The 17,808-nt window shown below is 34.2% G+C and overlaps 1 protein-coding gene and 1 long non-coding RNA gene across 2 annotated transcripts; one reads left to right on the top strand and one right to left on the bottom strand.

The window, feature by feature from the left end:
• Positions 1-2,644: 2,644 nt before the first annotated feature.
• On the bottom strand, positions 2,645-6,200 carry LOC124366026. The gene is made up of 2 exons (XR_006922772.1): positions 5,067-6,200; positions 2,645-4,865 (listed from the first exon to the last, which is right to left on the bottom strand). It is a non-coding gene; the product is annotated as an uncharacterized LOC124366026 (long non-coding RNA).
• A 135-nt stretch (positions 6,201-6,335) lies between these two features.
• Positions 6,336-9,306, top strand: LOC124366025. The gene is made up of 3 exons (XM_046822226.1): positions 6,336-7,598; positions 7,954-8,069; positions 8,352-9,306. Exons 1-3 carry the CDS (start codon positions 7,190-7,192, stop codon positions 8,766-8,768), a joined length of 942 nt encoding a protein of 313 aa, XP_046678182.1. The 5' UTR covers positions 6,336-7,189; the 3' UTR covers positions 8,769-9,306.
• The last annotated feature ends 8,502 nt before the right edge of the window (positions 9,307-17,808 follow it).

Raw genomic sequence — 17,808 nt, 5'->3', positions numbered from 1 at the left:
TCCATTATTTATACATACCGGTTGTAATTTTGCAAGCATACATTTACACCAACAAAGTTAGAGACGAATATCCATTATTTATACATACCGGTAATTTCGCAAGCATACATTTACACCAACAAAGTTAGAGACGATATCCATTATTTATCCATACCGATTTTAATTTCGCAAGCATACATTACACCAACAAAGTTAGGGACGAATTTATTTATACATACCGGTTGTAATTTCGCAAGCATACATTACACCAACAAAGTTAGGGACTAATTTATTTACACATACCGGTTGTATATTTCGCAAGCATACATTTACACGAACAAAGTTAGGGACGAATTTATTTATACATACCGATTGTAATTTCGCAAGCATACATTACACCATCAAAGTTAGAGATGAATATCCATTATTTATACATACCGGTTGTAATTTCGCAAGCATACATTTACAACAACAAAGTTAGAGACGTATATTCATTATTTATACATACCGGTTGTAATTTCGCAAGCGTACATTTACACCAACAAAGTTAGAGACTAATATCCATTATTTATTCATAACGTTAATTTCGCAAGCATACATTTACACCAACAAAGTTAGAGACGAATATCCATTATTTATACATACCGATTGTAAATTCGCAAGCATACATTACACCAACAAAGTTAGGGACGAATTTATTTATTCATACCGGTTGTAATTTCGCAAGCATACATTTACAACAACAAAGTTAGGGACGAATATCCATTATTTATACATACCGGTTGTAATATCGCAAGCATACTTTTACACCAATAAAGTTAGAGACGAATATCCATTATTTATACACACCGGTTGTAATTTCGCAAGCATACATTTACAACAACAAATTAGAGACGAATATCCATTATTTATACATACCGATTGTAATTTCGCAAGTATACATTTACACGAACATAGTTAGGGACGAATTTATTTATACATACCGGTTGTAATTTCGCAAGCATACATTACACCAACAGTTAGGGACGAATTTCCATTATTTATACACACCGGTTGTAATTTCGCAAGCATACATTACACCCACAAACTTATAGTCGTACCCTTATTTACACTAACACGTTGTAATTAGCTCGATAAGAGCGCTACGTACTGGCGTCTGAACTTTACTCAGTGGACAAGCTCATGGACAATTGGTTTCATTCCGCGGGCTACGTTCTGTTACATTTTAATAGTGATTTTGGTTCTGACAAATCCTTGTTTTTAAATACAGATAAAACAAAAATAGTGCATTTTTGTCTAAGAACCCAGTCTAATGATGTCGCTATACCTGATATCATTTCCATAATGAAGTCAAAATGTAGGCAATTACTTGGGACTTCATATAGATTCAAATTAAAAATGGAACCATCACATAAACATTATATGCTCCAAACTCACCTACTGACTGTATTCTTTGAGGTACTTATCAACCTTCCCTGAAAAATACATTTTTCTGGTTGTGTACTTCGTCTGCTATTACTGTCTTTTAAGCTACGGGGACTCATATTTTTCAGGGGAAACCCTACTAAGCATTCACTTGAAATAGTGTTTAAATTACGTAACCGGGCAATTCCATTCATCTGTTGACTGCGATGTCGTGGTAGCTTCCGAGATGTTTTTGATACTGAGGGCCTTTTGACCTTACCTTCTAGTTTCATATTATGTTCAGTCTGTTTGTTCACTTTTAATTATGTTTCCAATTTCCAAATTCAAACCCAAAGATTTGAAACTAGGCACAATATAAATCTTGCTATACCTGTGTAGTAGTATAATATAATTAAAATAACAATACACACAAAACTTTAAGACGATTTTTAATACTCCTATTAAGTTTTCTAAATACTTCTAAATAGAACAGTATTTAGGGGACTTATCCTACCTTGGTATTCTTATTGTACTACCTAGCTTCTTTGAGACTACAATACTCAGTTTTAATTCTAATGTTATGATGAGTGAATTTGTACTTCTTTCTTTATTGTATGGCTATAAATGATTTGTCTTTAAAATATATGATTAGACTTTAACTTTGACGAACAAAGTTACAGTCAAGCACCAACAAAGTTAAAGTAGTACACAAATTTACACTAACACGTTATAACTGAATAAACCTAAATTTACTCCAACACAGTTACGGTTGTACACCATTTATATATACAAGTTAACATTGCACAAGAATACATTTACAACAACAAAGTTACAGTCAAGCACCAACGAAGTTAAAGTAGTAAAAAAACTTACACTAACACTTTATAATGGAATAAACCTAAATCTACTCCAACACAGTTACAGTCGTACACCATGTATACATACACGTTAAAATTGCACAAGAATACATTTACAGCAACACAGTTACTGTTATACACCAACGAAGTTAAAATAGTACACAAATTTATACTAACACGTTATAATTGAATAAACCTAAATCTACTCCAACACAGTTACAGTCGTACACCATTTATACATACAGGTTAAAATTGCAAAAGAATACATTCACAGTAACACAGTAATAACCATACACCTATTTACATATACATGATAGAATTAAACATGCACACAATTACTATCGTACATTAATTTAAAATACAGGTTATATTGTATAAGCATACATTTATAACACATTTGTTAATATTGTATACTTTTATATATACATGGGTGTGTGTGTGTGTGTGTGTGTGTGTGTGTGTGTGTGTGTGTGTGTGTGTGTGTGCGCGCGCGCGCGCGCGCGCATACTTCTTATGCACATACGAGTTACATTTGCGCAAGAATACATTCACTCCAACATCGTTACAGTCGTAAACCTATCTACACATTCAAGTTATAATTGCGCAAACATGCATTTACACCTATAAAGTTTCAGTCGTACTACAACTATTTATACATAAAGGTAAAAATTGCGTAAGCATACGTTTAGACCAAAATAGTTATAGTTGTAAACCTATTTTCACGTACAGATTATAATTGCACATGCACACATTAACACCAACACAATTACATTCAAAGAACTATTTTCAAATACAGATTATAATTGCACAAGTATTCATTTACGCCAACTCATTTAGAGTCGTACACAAATTTGTACAGACACATCAAAATTGCGCGAGTTTAAATTTAAATCTAACACATTTAAGTCGTAAACCTATCTACACATTCAAGTTATAATTGCGCAAGAACACATTTACAGCAACACATTTTCAGTCGTACACATAATATCATGTTCAGGGTTTTATTGCGTAAGCATACATCTACATCAACACAGTTGAATTCAACAACCAATTTACACTTACAGGTTAAAATTGCGCAAGCATACTTTTACACCAACACACTCACAGTCGTACCCCTATTTACACACACAGACTCTAATTTTGCAAGCATATATTTACACTAACTAAATTACAGTCCTACACCTATTTACAAAAACACGTTGAAATAGAACAAGCATAAATATTTCCAACAGTTACAGTCGCACACATGTATACACATATGTGTTTATAACTACGCATGCATACATTTACGCCAACAATGTTGAAGTCATCTACACATACAGTATGTAATTATGCAAGCATAGATTTACACCATAGTTTCTAAAACAGAACCTGGACGAAACATATTTCTAAAAATATAAAGCACGTTTGAGACGCTACCTAATGACCTCTTAATAATAATAATAAGAATAATACTCTTTACTGCATTAACAATATTTACAATTGCATTGCATGCGTCATAAAATGGAACACAGTATGTCATAAAGCACACAGTATGTCGTAAAGATATCATTCGGTCTTCATTTATCTATATCAGAACCGGGTTCAACTCATTCATTCAACTCTGTGGACGAGTTCATGGACAATTGATAAACGGTTAAGTCAACACCAGGGGTGCGCTCTGTTGTATCGTACTGGTGAGATCGAGTAAATATTTTTAACTTTAGGATGTATCATTCTATGAATAAATGTGTTAGAACTAGTAGTATTCTATTGCGTAATAGACAATAAGTAATGAATTTTGCGATATATTAAAAAAATGTCTGGTGCAATAAAAAGAATTTCGTTATTTTACTATTTAACTTCATTATACATACGTGTTATAATTGCGCTAGCATACATTTACACCAAAACCGTTACAGTCGTACACCTATTCATACACGTATTGTAATGGCGCAAGCATACATTTACACCAAAAACAGTTACAGTCGTACACCTATTGATACACGTATTGTAATGGCGCAAGCATACATTTACACAAAAACCGTTACAGTCGTACACCTATTGATACACGTATTGTAATGGCGCAAGCATACATTTACACCAAAACCGTTGCAGTCGTACACCTATTGATACACGTATTGTAATGGCGCAAGCATACATTTACACCAAAACCGTTGCAGTCGTACACCTATTGATACAACTATTGTAATGGCGCAAGCATACATTTACACCAAAACCGTTGCAGTCGTACACCTATTGATACAACTATTGTAATGGCGCAAGCATACATTTACACCAAAACCGTTACAGTCGTACACCTATTGATACACGTATTGTAATGGTGCAAGCATACATTTACACCAAAACCGTTACAGTCGTACACCTATTGATACAACTATTGTAATGGCGCAAGCATACATTTACACCAAAACCGTTACAGTCGTACACCTATTGATACAACTATTGTAATGGCGCAAGCATACATTTACACCAAAACAGTTACAGTCGTACACCTATTGATACAACTATTGTAATGGCGCAAGCATACATTTACACCAAAACCGTTACAGTCGTACACCTATTGATACAACTATTGTAATGGTGCAAGCATACATTTACACCAAAACAGTTACAGTCGTACACCTATCGACATACGTGTTGTAAGAGCGCAAGCAAAAATTTAGACCGACACAGTTAAGTTGTACACCTATTTATAAATGCATGTTATAATTGCACAAGCTTACAAATGCAACAACATAGTTTCAATTGTAAATTTATTTTTACTTATACGAGTTATAGATTGCACTAGCACACATTTACACCAACATAGTTACAGTCGCACACCTACTTACTCATCGGGTTATACTTGCACAAGCGTATATTTACACCAACACGGTTGCAGTAATACACCTATATTCGTGAAAAACATGTTCTTATGACACTGTTTCTATTAAAGAAACAACTTAAAAGGATTTTAAAGCAGTCTGTATCAAAATTCACACAAAAGTTCAAAATTGATTATTATTGGCATTTACTAGTCACAAGTAGAAATTAAATTTATTTTTTTCCAAATTCGAAGCCGTACTGACTGACCTATCTAATTACAAACTGGATTATATCCTATAGGCGATTTTAATATTGACGCACTGCAGAATAATCACCCATCCACAAAACGCTTACACGATTTATTTAGGTAATTTGGCCTTAGATTGTCAGTCAGAACACCAACTAGAGTAAGGACAACATCTCAGTTAGCAATAGACAAAATTATCACCAACATAAGTGTCCTGTAGTGTCTGTGGTCAACAGTCATTTCTGATTACTATGGTCAAGAGACCCTAATGAAATGTCCTGACCTTCGTTTTGCGATCGGCAGATCCAAACGACGGACCAATCGTCTTATTGGATGATTCCCTGCTGGATGAAGTTGATAGTTCAAAGTTCCTTGGAATATTTCTGGAAATTCGATTGAATTGGAATGTCCTCATAAATTATGTGTGCTCTAAATTGTCCTCAGGCATTTATGTTCTGAGGTGCTTAGCCTAATACTGCCCTACTCATGCTCTGATGACATTGTATTATGGCTTGATATACCCCTATTTCGTCTACGGCTTAGTGTTGTTGGGAGCTAGTGCAAATAGCCAGTTACACAGAGCGTTCAAACAGCAAAAGCAAACAGTACGCATAATCGCACATTTGAATTTCAGAGAATCTTGTAAGGAAACTTAAACTAAACTGCAACTTTTAACCTTTCCGAGCCTCTACATTTTACATACAACTTTATTTTGCTGTCTAAATATACCATGACAAGTGGTCGAGACATACATGCGTATGAAACAAGAGGCAAAAATATTTACCGAACCCACAGACACATGACTGTGATTTACAAAAACTTACCCTCACAGGCAGGAGTTCGTTTCTTCAACAAATTTTATCAATTAAAAATGCCTCGACGCACAAGGCGTTAAAGGCGTGCTTAAAATGCTTTTAGCGGCCCAAGCGTTTTATAGTGCTGACGAGATAAAAGTAATGGTATAAAAACTGGGTGTCTGCACAATCAATATACAGAAAATTGGCAAAAGTGAATGTTGTATGAGTGAGAGAGTAAAACCAGGGTTTCTATGTGATGTGAGCGATTTACAAATTCCGTGTAGTATATTGACGATTGCTATACATTTTTTGTATTTTCTGGCAAAATAAAATATTTGATTTGATTATTTACTCATACTGGTTACAACTGCGCAAGCATACAATTACACCAACATATTTGCAGGTGTACACCTATATATTTCTTCAAATTATACTTGCACAAGCATTCATTTCCAGCAACACAATTGTATATCTATTGCCTCATACATGTTATGATTGCGCAACCATATATTTATTTCAAACAATTAGTCATGCACCTATTTACACATACAGGTTATAATTGCACAATCAATCATTACAACGACGCGGTTGCTGTCATACACCAATTAGCACGTATTAGGTTATAGGTTATAAGTATTATAATTAGGTTATAAGCAAGCTAGCATACATTTTCGCCAAGAAATTCGTACACCTATTTACAAACGCTGGTTATAATTGCACAAGCATACAAATACACCAACACATTCTCAGTCGTACAGCTATTAACGCAGCTGTAGCGTAAAAATATTTGCATATACAGATATTTGTGTACAAATATACATTTATAACGTAATTTTAATACTTTACCCTTATTTAAATACTCATTTTTTAATTGCGCAGGCATAAATTTACACCAATACAGTTAATTGCGCAAGCATACGTTTATACCAACACTGTTAGTCATGCACACATTTATACATAAACGCTATAATTGCACAAGCATATATTATAGCAACGTGGTTGCAGTCGTACAAGAAATAGCACGTATAAGTTATAAGTAAGCTAGGATACATTTTCACTAAGAAAGTTGTATTCTTATTTACACTTACAGCATATAAATGTACAACCAAAGTTTTGTCAAATCAGTTGCAGACGTACACCTATCTACAATTGCCGGTTATAATTGCACAAGCATACATATAGACAACACAGTTTCAGGCGTACATCTATTTACATATACGGGATATAATTGCACAAGCATACCTATAGACAACACAGTTTCAGGCGTACATCTATTTACATATACGGGATATAATTGCACAAGCATACCTATAGACAACACAGTTTCAGGCGTACATCTATTTACATATACGGGTTATAATTGCACAAGCATACATATAGACAACACAGTTTCAGGCGTACATCTATTTACATATACGGGTTATAATTGCACAAGCATACATATAGACAACACAGTTTCAGGCGTACATCTATTTACATATACGGGTTATAATTGCACAAGCATACATATATAGACAACACAGTTTCAGGCGTACATCTATTTACATATACGGGTTATAATTGCACAAGCATACATGCACAAGCATACATCTAGACACACACACAGTTTCAGGCGTACATCTATTTACATATACGGGTTATAATTGCACAAGCATACATATAGACAACACAGTTTCAGGCGTACATCTATTTACATATACGGTATAGGTTAGAATTGCACAAGCATACATATAGACAACACAGTTTCAGGCGTACATCTATTTACATATACGGGTTATAATTGCACAAGCATACATATAGACAACACAGTTTAAAGGCAGTACATATATTTACATATACGGTTATAATTGCACAAGCATACATATAGACAACACAGTTTCAGGCGTACATCTATTTACATATACGGGTTATAATTGCACAAGCATACCTATAGACAACACAGTTTCAGGCGTACATCTATTTACATATACGGGATATATAATTGCACTAGCATCCATTTACAACAACACAGTTAAAGTCGTAAACACAGTTTAATGTACATCTATTTACATATACGGTTATAATTGCACAAGCATACATATAGACAATACAGTTTTCAGGCATACATCTATTACATATACGGGATATAATTGCACTAGCATCCATTTACAACAACACAGTTAAAGTTGTAAACATATTTAATGTAATGGTTATAATTGCACAAGCATACATATAGACAACACAGTTTCAGGCGTACATCTATTTACATATACGGTTTATAATTGCACAAGCATACCTATAGACAACACAGTTTCAGGCGTACATCTATTTACATATACGGGTTATAATTGCACAAGCATACATATAGACAACACAGTTTCAGGCGTACATCTATTTACATATACGGGTTATAATTGCACAAGCATACATATAGACAACACAGTTTCAGGCGTACATCTATTTACATATACGGGTTATAATTGCACAAGCATACCTATAGACAACACAGTTTCAGGCGTACATCTATTTACATATACGGGTTATAATTGCACAAGCATACATATAGACAACACAGTTAAAGTAGTAAACATATTTACATGTAATGGTTATAATTGCACAAGCATACATATAGACAACACAGTTTCAGGCGAACATATATTTACATATACGGTTATAATTGCACAAGCATACCTATAGACAACACAGTTTCAGGCGTACATCTATTTACATATACGGGTTATAATTGCACAAGCATACATATAGACAACACAGTTTCAGGCGTACATCTATTTACATATACGGGTTATAATTGCACAAGCATACATATAGACAACACAGTTTCAGGCGTACATCTATTTACATATACGGGTTATAATTGCACAAGCATACATATAGACAACACAGTTTCAGGCGTACATCTATTTACATATACGGGATAGAATTGCACAAGCATACCTATAGACAACACAGTTTCAGGCGTACATCTATTTACATATACGGGTTATAATTGCACAAGCATACATATAGACAACACAGTTTCAGGCGTACATCTATTTACATATACGGTTATAATTGCACAAGCATACCTATAGACAACACAGTTTCAGGCGTACATCTATTTACATATACGGGTTATAATTGCACAAGCATACATATAGACAACACAGTTTCAGGCGTACATCTATTTACATATACGGGTTATAATTGCACAAGCATACATATAGACAACACAGTTTCAGGCGTACATCTATTTACATATACGGTTATAATTGCACAAGCATACATATAGACAACACAGTTTCAGGCGTACATCTTATTTATATTGGGAGCATTGCACAAGCATACATATATATTTACAGCACAAGCATACATATAGACTATACAGGTTATAATTGCACAAGCATACATATAGCAACACAGTTTCATACATCTATTTACATATACGGTTATAATTGCACAAGCATACATATAGACAACACAGTTTCAGGCGTACATCTATTTACATATACGGGTTTATAATTGCACAAGCATACATATAGACAACACAGTTTCAGGCGTACATCTATTTACATATACGGTTATAATTGCACAAGCATACATATAGACAACACAGTTTCAGGCATACATCTACATTCTATTTACATATACGGGTTATAATTGCACAAGCATACATATAGACAACACAGTTTCAGGCATACATCTATTTACATATACGGGTTAGAATTGCACAAGCATACATATAGACAACACAGTTTCAGGCGTACATCTATTTACATATACGGGTTAGAATTGCACAAGCATACATATAGACAACACAGTTTCATATACGGGTTAGAATTGCACAAGCATACATATAGACAACAACACAGTTTCAGGCGTACATATATTTACATATACGGGTTATAATTGCACAAGCATACATATAGACAACACAGTTTCAGGCGTACATCTATTTACATATACGGGTTATAATTGCACAAGCATACATATAGACAACACAGTTTCAGGCGTACATCTATTTACATATACGGGTTATAATTGCACAAGCATACATATAGACAACACAGTTTCAGGCGTACATCTATTTACATATACGGGTTATAATTGCACAAGCATACATATAGACAACACAGTTTCAGGCGTACATCTATTTACATATACGGGTTATAATTGCACAAGCATACATATAGACAACACAGTTTCAGGCGTACATCTATTTACATATACGGGTTATAATTGCACAAGCATACATATAGACAACACAGTTTCAGGCGTACATCTATTTACATATACGGGTTATAATTGCACAAGCATACATATAGACAACACAGTTTCAGGCGTACATCTATTTACATATACGGGTTATAATTGCACAAGCATACATATAGACAACACAGTTTCAGGCGTACATCTATTTACATATACGGGTTATAAATTGCACAAGCATACATATAGACAACACAGTTTCAGGCGTACATCTATTTACATATACGGGTTAGAATTGCACAAGCATACATATAGACAACACAGTTTCAGGCGTACATCTAGTATTTACATATACGGGTTATAATTGCACAAGCATACATATAGACAACACAGTTTCAGGCGTACATCTATTTACATATACGGGTTAGAATTGCACAAGCATACATATAGACAACACAGTTTCAGGCGTACATCTATTTACATATACGGGATATAATTGCACTAGCATCATTTTACAACACAAGGGTTATAATTGCACAAGCATACATATAGACAACACAGTTTCAGGCGTACATCTATTTACATATACGGGTTATAATTGCACAAGCATACATATAGACAACACAGTTTCAGGCGTACATCTATTTACATATACGGGTTAGAATAATTGCACAAGCATACATATAGACATCCATTTACAACACAAGGGTTATAATTGCACAAGCATACATATAGACAACACAGTTAAAGTCGTAAACATATTTAATGTAATGTTTATAATTGCACAAGCTAAAATTTACACCAATACATTTTCATTCGTACAGCTATTTACGTGCAGGTTATAATTGCACAAGCATAAATTAACATCAACACAGTTACAGTCGTACATATATTTAAATACTCAGTTGGTTTGTGTACACACATATTTATAACATAATTCTAGAACTATATGCTCATTTACACATCCATGTTATAAATGTGCATGAATACATTTATATCTACACAGTTCCGGTCATACACCTATAATTTATTCAGGTTACACTTTCATAAGCACAAATTTCTACCGACACAGTTATAGTGGTATATCTATTTACTCATACAGGTTATAATATGCGCAAGCATACATTTCTTTATTCCAACACAGTAAGTCATACATCTATTTATACTTAAAGATTCTAATTGCGCAAGCATATACACTAACTCAGTTGCAATCATGCACCTATTTTCCCATAAAGTGTACAATTGAGCAAACATATATTTACAGCAAAACAGATGCAGTCGTACACTATATTTCATTCAGGTTATACTTGCGCATGCATATATTTACACCTACTCAGTTGCAATCATGCACCTATTTTCCCATAAAGTGTATAATTGAGCAAACATATATTTACAGTAAAACAGATTCAGTCGTACACCATATTTCATTCAGGTTATACTTGCGCATGCATAAATTTACACCAACAAAGTGTAAATTTATATCTATCTACATCTATCTATCTAAATTTATAGCCTTATATCTATTTACTCATCCAGGTTCTAACTGCACAAGCAAGCACTTATACCAACACACTTACGTCATGCACCTATTTACACATAAAGTACGTACAGGTTAAAATTAAGCAAGCGTACATTTACAATAACACATCTGCAGTCGTAAAAATATTTCCATATACAGATAGCTGTGTTCAAATATACAATTAAAACGTAATTTTAGAACTTTATATTTATTTACATATTCATGTTTTAATAGCGCAAGCATACAATTACACCAACCCAGATGAAATCGTACATCTATATATTTATAAGGGTTATAATTGCGCATACATTTATACCAACACAGATGCTGTTATACACTTACATTTTATTCAGGTTATACTTGCGCAAGCATAAATTTACATCAACACAGTTATAGTCATATATCTATTTACTCATACAGGTCATAATTGCACAAGCATACATTACAGCAACAAGATTGCAGTCGTACACAAATTAGAACGTACAGGGGGTAAGTAAGCAAAAGTACATTTTCACCAAGAAAGTCTTACTCCTATTTACACATACAGGTTTTAAATGTACAACAAAATTTATACCAAAACAGTTACAGTCGCACACCTATAACGCTGGTTATAATTTCACAAGCATACAAATACACCAACACAGTTTCACTCGTAAACCTATTTACATATACGGGTTATAATTGTGCAAGCATAAATTTACATTAACACAGTTACAGTCGTACACATATTTACATACACAGTTGGTTGTGTACCAACATACAATTAGAACATAATTTTAGAACTGTATACTTATTTGCACATTCATGTTACAAGTATATTCATGTATACCAACACAGTTGCAGGCGTACACCTATATATTTATACAGGTTGTACTTGCGCAAGCATACCTTTTATACCGACTTAGTTAGTCATACACATACTCATAAAGGTTATAATTGTGCATGCATGCATTTACTCCAACACAATTACACTTATTTACAAATACGTTATTGTTTCAATCACGTTATTAGAGTCGCAAATTTACTAATAAGTACAAATTTTATTTTATAACAACACATTTTAAGGTTCATAGTTCAAATAGTATCTGTATTTACACGTTCATGTAACGTAAGTCTTTTACATTACCATTACTATAGGTGCATGGGTACCTGCTATAATTCCAAAATTATTTGTAATCAGATTTATAACACAGTTACAGCAGCTTTCAAATTATACATATTACGATTAATTTAGTATATTACTCTTAAAAACTGTTAATAAAAATACAAATTTTGAAATGTCGTATACTTGACATACATACACTTACACAACTATGTTAACGTTGTATACTTTCTTAAACATAGTTTGTCACTGAGCAAGTAAATATTTCCTTTACCACAAAAGAACCGTATATTTAATACACGTGCAGATTATGATTAGGTAGCATATATTTACAGAAAGCATTGTTCGAGCAGTAAACTTATTTACACATTCAGGTTTTAATCGCTGAATCATAGAATTACATTATAATTATTGAAGCATATACCTACTTACACATAGAGGTTATTCACCTGTAGAAGGGTTCAGATTGCAGGTCTCGAAACGTTGGGATAATGATTTTGGTATCATTGAACAGTGGCAAATATCCTGAAAATCATACTCTCTTCACAATCCCTCTATCTTTGTTGTTATTGCGCAAACATTTATTTACTACAACATTGTTGGAGCCGATAAAACTAAAATATACCTGTTGTACAAGTATATAATTTACTCCAACATTGCTCACTTATACTTACTAATCTCAAACAAATACATCGACAACATTTCAGACATAAATATATATAGACGAAGTTGTTATTCTTGCACTGGCGTGTACCGTCATGACATGTTAGTATACAGCTGCAAAATTGCCTTAACATTATAGTTTAAGCACAGTTACTTCAGCTTAAAATTACACAATTTAAATTGCTTAAGTAAAGTTTACGATGTTACTTTTTAAGCTGTAAATATATTTACACAAAAGGGTAATTATTGCGCTGTTGTATATTCACACTTACACTATTTTAGTTCCATTCGTAGCCACCAAATGCTTAAATGCTTAACATTAGAGTTAAAAACAGTCACATCCGCTGCAATTACACAACATATGACTATTGTAATATATAACACATACAAGCTACTTAAAAAAACAGTACACCAACATAACCATATACTTACATGCACATGTAAGTTGTAATTATTGCGCAAGCGCAACATTTAGAAAAACGTTGTTAGAACTCTATAGATATTTACACATAGAGGTTGTTATTGTGCAACTATAAATTTACAAAAACATTGTTAGAACCGTATATTTTATTGACTCGCCTTCGGCTCAATGGGGGCTACGCCCCCAGGCCCTCTTTTGAGTGTTAGCCAAATTCGGGAATAGGAATGATTTGGTGATAGGTCAAATTCGGACATTATGTAATACCAGGAAATTCCCAAAGGGGTGGTTTTGGCGTTACCGGGGGTTAAGACATCAGGGGGTGATCTTGTCATAACAGGAACTTCCCAAGGGGGGTTAAGAGATGTAGTGATTTGTAAAATTCGGACATGTGGTCATGCCAGGAAATTCCCAGGGGGGTATAATGTTACCGGGGGGGTTAACACATCAGGGGGTTTAATGTGCTCAGGAGGTTATCTGGTCATACCAGGAAATCCCGTGGGGGGTTAATGTTACCGGGGGTTAATGACACACCCCAGGCCCCCTTTTGGGGTGTTGGCCAAATTCGGGGATAAGCGGAATTCGGAATAGTATTAGACCTATTTTATTGAATTTTCCAGTTTTAATCAAAGTTTTTGACTCTAAAGCCATTTTGTGGCTTAACCGTTAGAGATACGACAAAAAATTGACTGGACCTTTCTTGTCGAAAATTTAATTTTGTATTGATTTTATCCTCGGATTTGAGCTATGATTTCTGGTTTAGTCGGTACAACGCTTGGGATAAAAGTCTGCACTGGTCAACTGTTGTGTAAACATATATAGTGTAAATAAATGTAAAAAACTACCTTTATCAGATTATTAAGTTGATCAGGGGGTTTAATTTAATCAGGAGTTCATCAACCAGGAAAATTCTCGGGAGGGGGGTTAATGTTATCGGGGGTTATAAGAACGCGTGGTACTTTTCTGGGAAATGTGCGTCTGTGCTAAGAGAACATGTGTACAGTAATTTTTATCAAAATTAAACGTTGATCAGGGGGTTTAAATTACTTCGGATATTATTATTCCACGCCAGAATTTTGACAATGAATTAATATTTCATAAAATAAAAAAATAAAAAATAACACTCTGTCCCTATATCTACTATTGAAGCTTTACTAACGCTCAGCCAACTCCCGATGTGGAGGGGGGTTTTTAGTCACTCGTTAACGTAGTAGTAATACAAGGTCAATATGGAACCAGCATGAATCGCACTAATTATAGTTGGAAAATTTAAAAAACACCTAAAAGTGACGACAAAGAATTAGCCATTAGGAGCATTTATCAGGCTTACGGAAAGATAAACGATAGAAAGCTGCTGGGCATTTTTTTTTGTAGATCCTATCAATAGCTACTTACAAAAAGTTTTACATTTAAGCTAGGGCCAACGGTTCGGCCACTATCGAGCACGAAAAGTAAGTTTTTAATTGAAATTTTCAATATAAATCACGTTTTACGGCTAAATCATGGAAGAGATAGAGTAAAAGGTCACTATACCATTTGTGTAGATCGCATTATTTCGTATTAAAATAAAATTTTTAATCTAGGCTAGAACCCTAATTATGGGCGTGTTTTTTTTTTTTTTTTTGTCTGAAATAGAGCCCAGAAAACAAAATCTCACGTAAAACTCAAAAAATCAAAACTTTAAAACGCGTTATGCGGCCAAACCGTTGAGGATAGGGCAAAATGTTACTGAACTTTTTTTTGTAGATCACGTGATTTCCTAATTCGCAGTGAAAATTTGTTTTGAGCTACAACCAACCGTTTAGCCGCTATCAAGCCCCGGAATGTAAATTTGTAGGCGAAAATTTCAAAATATTTTCACTTAATCGCGTTTTGCGGTCAAACTAATGGAGATATAGTAAAAAGTCACTTGATCTTTTTTGTAGATCATATTATTTCCTAAATCTAATCTTTGTTTTTATTTTGACCTCCGACCAATTGTTTCGCCGCTATTGACCCCAAAAACAAAGTTTTCACGTGAAAATTACAAAAAAAATTGCACATAATCACGTTTTTTTTCGGCCAAACCAATGGAGATAGGGCAAAACGTCACTGGACCTTTTCTGTAGATCGTGCAATTTGCTAATTTGATGGGTCAATCAGATTTGAGCTTTGACCAACGGTTCTGCCGCTATTCGGGCTCGAAAACATTATTTTTTATCGAAACAATCTCTGGAATGTCAAATATTCGAGCGTTTTGTCGCTTAACCATTGAAGATAGAGCAAAAAAGTCACTGGACCTTTTTTGTAGTTCACTTTATTCCTGACGATGAATTTTTCGTCATATCCGAGCTAGCTCTAATGGTTCGCCCGCTATCGGGCTTACAAAAAATGCCTGCAAGGGTAAAAAATGCGCTTTTTTGCTAATTTTTTTGAGGTTTTTAAAAATTAAAAAATCCCGGTTTTCAGAATTTTCCTGTTGGTTATACGGCAAAAGGTACCTGCGTTGCCAAATTTTCAAGTTTCTAGCACTTCTAGAAGTAGGTGGTTAGAATTTTGTATACATTATCAGTGAGTGAGTGGTTTCACATGCGGCTGTATAGTATATTAGAAACATACAGGTTTTAATTGAGGAAGTATACATGTACACAAACAATAGGTTGCTTAAAAATAATTTAAAGATCGTTACAGCTGGTTAAGAGTCTGGTAGTAGCGATTAACGTGCTTAAGCATAATAAAACCAAAATTAATACAAACTTACTTAAGCGTAGACAAACAATCAAATTACAGCTATATATGGATTCAATAGCAGTGATTAGCGTGCTTAAACCTCGATAAGAATAATGTCGCAGCTGGAGATCTGTTTGTTAGCAACGATGATTTCTCTTAAGCATACATAAATAACAAGAATATTACAGCTAGATAGGGGTTTATTAGCAGCGATTATATTCCTCGATTGTAAATAAAGAAAATTGTTACAGCTGGATAAGTGTTTTAGTTTAAGCGTATATAAACAACAAGAATAGTATAGCTAAATGTAGTTTAATAATAGCAGCGATAAGCTTGCTTAAGAGTCATTAATTTGATTATTACAGCTAGATAAGCGTTTTGTAGTAGCGATTAGTTTACTTAATCGTTGGCAAGAAGATTGTAACAGCAGGTTGAGCGTTTTGTAGCAGTAGCATAACACAGTAGCTACAGCGTAGATAAACAAAAAGAATATTATACCTAGATACGGGTTTAATCGCAGCGATTAGCTTGCTAAAGCGTCGGTAAGGAAATTGTTACAGCTAGGAAACCGTTTTATAGGGGTTTACTCGCATCGATTAGCTTGCTTGAGCATCGGTAAGAAGATTGTTACAGCAGATAAGCGTTTGGTAGCAGCGATTAGCTTGCTAAAGCGTCGCGTCGGTAAGGAAATTGTTACAGCTAGGAAACCGTTTTATAGGGGTTTACTCGCATCGATTAGCTGCATTGAGCTTTGGTAAGAAGATTGTTACAGCAAAAAAGCGTGTGGTAGCAGTGATTAGCTTGCTGAAGCGTCGCGTCGGTAAGGAAATTGTTACAGCTAGGAAACCGTTTCATAGGGGTTTACTCGCATCGATTAGCTTCCTTGGGCATCGGTAAGAAGATTGTTACAGCTGATAAGCGTTTGGTAGCAGCGATTAGCTTTCTTAAGCGTAGATAACAACATAACACCATATTTAAATGCGCGTATAGATGTAAAACTGATTATTCATATTACACAAACGAAGACTATAAAAACTTACATCGATATAGTATCTTACGGCACACAATTCGTACAAGATGCTCAACAGTACTGTTACAAGTGATTGGTTAATATACAATC

Source organism: Homalodisca vitripennis, chromosome 7, assembly GCF_021130785.1.
Source record: "Homalodisca vitripennis isolate AUS2020 chromosome 7, UT_GWSS_2.1, whole genome shotgun sequence".
NCBI lineage: Eukaryota > Metazoa > Arthropoda > Insecta > Hemiptera > Cicadellidae > Homalodisca > Homalodisca vitripennis.
The sequence above is the reverse complement of the archived record's forward strand: the minus strand, read 5'-3'. Positions and strand labels throughout refer to the sequence as shown.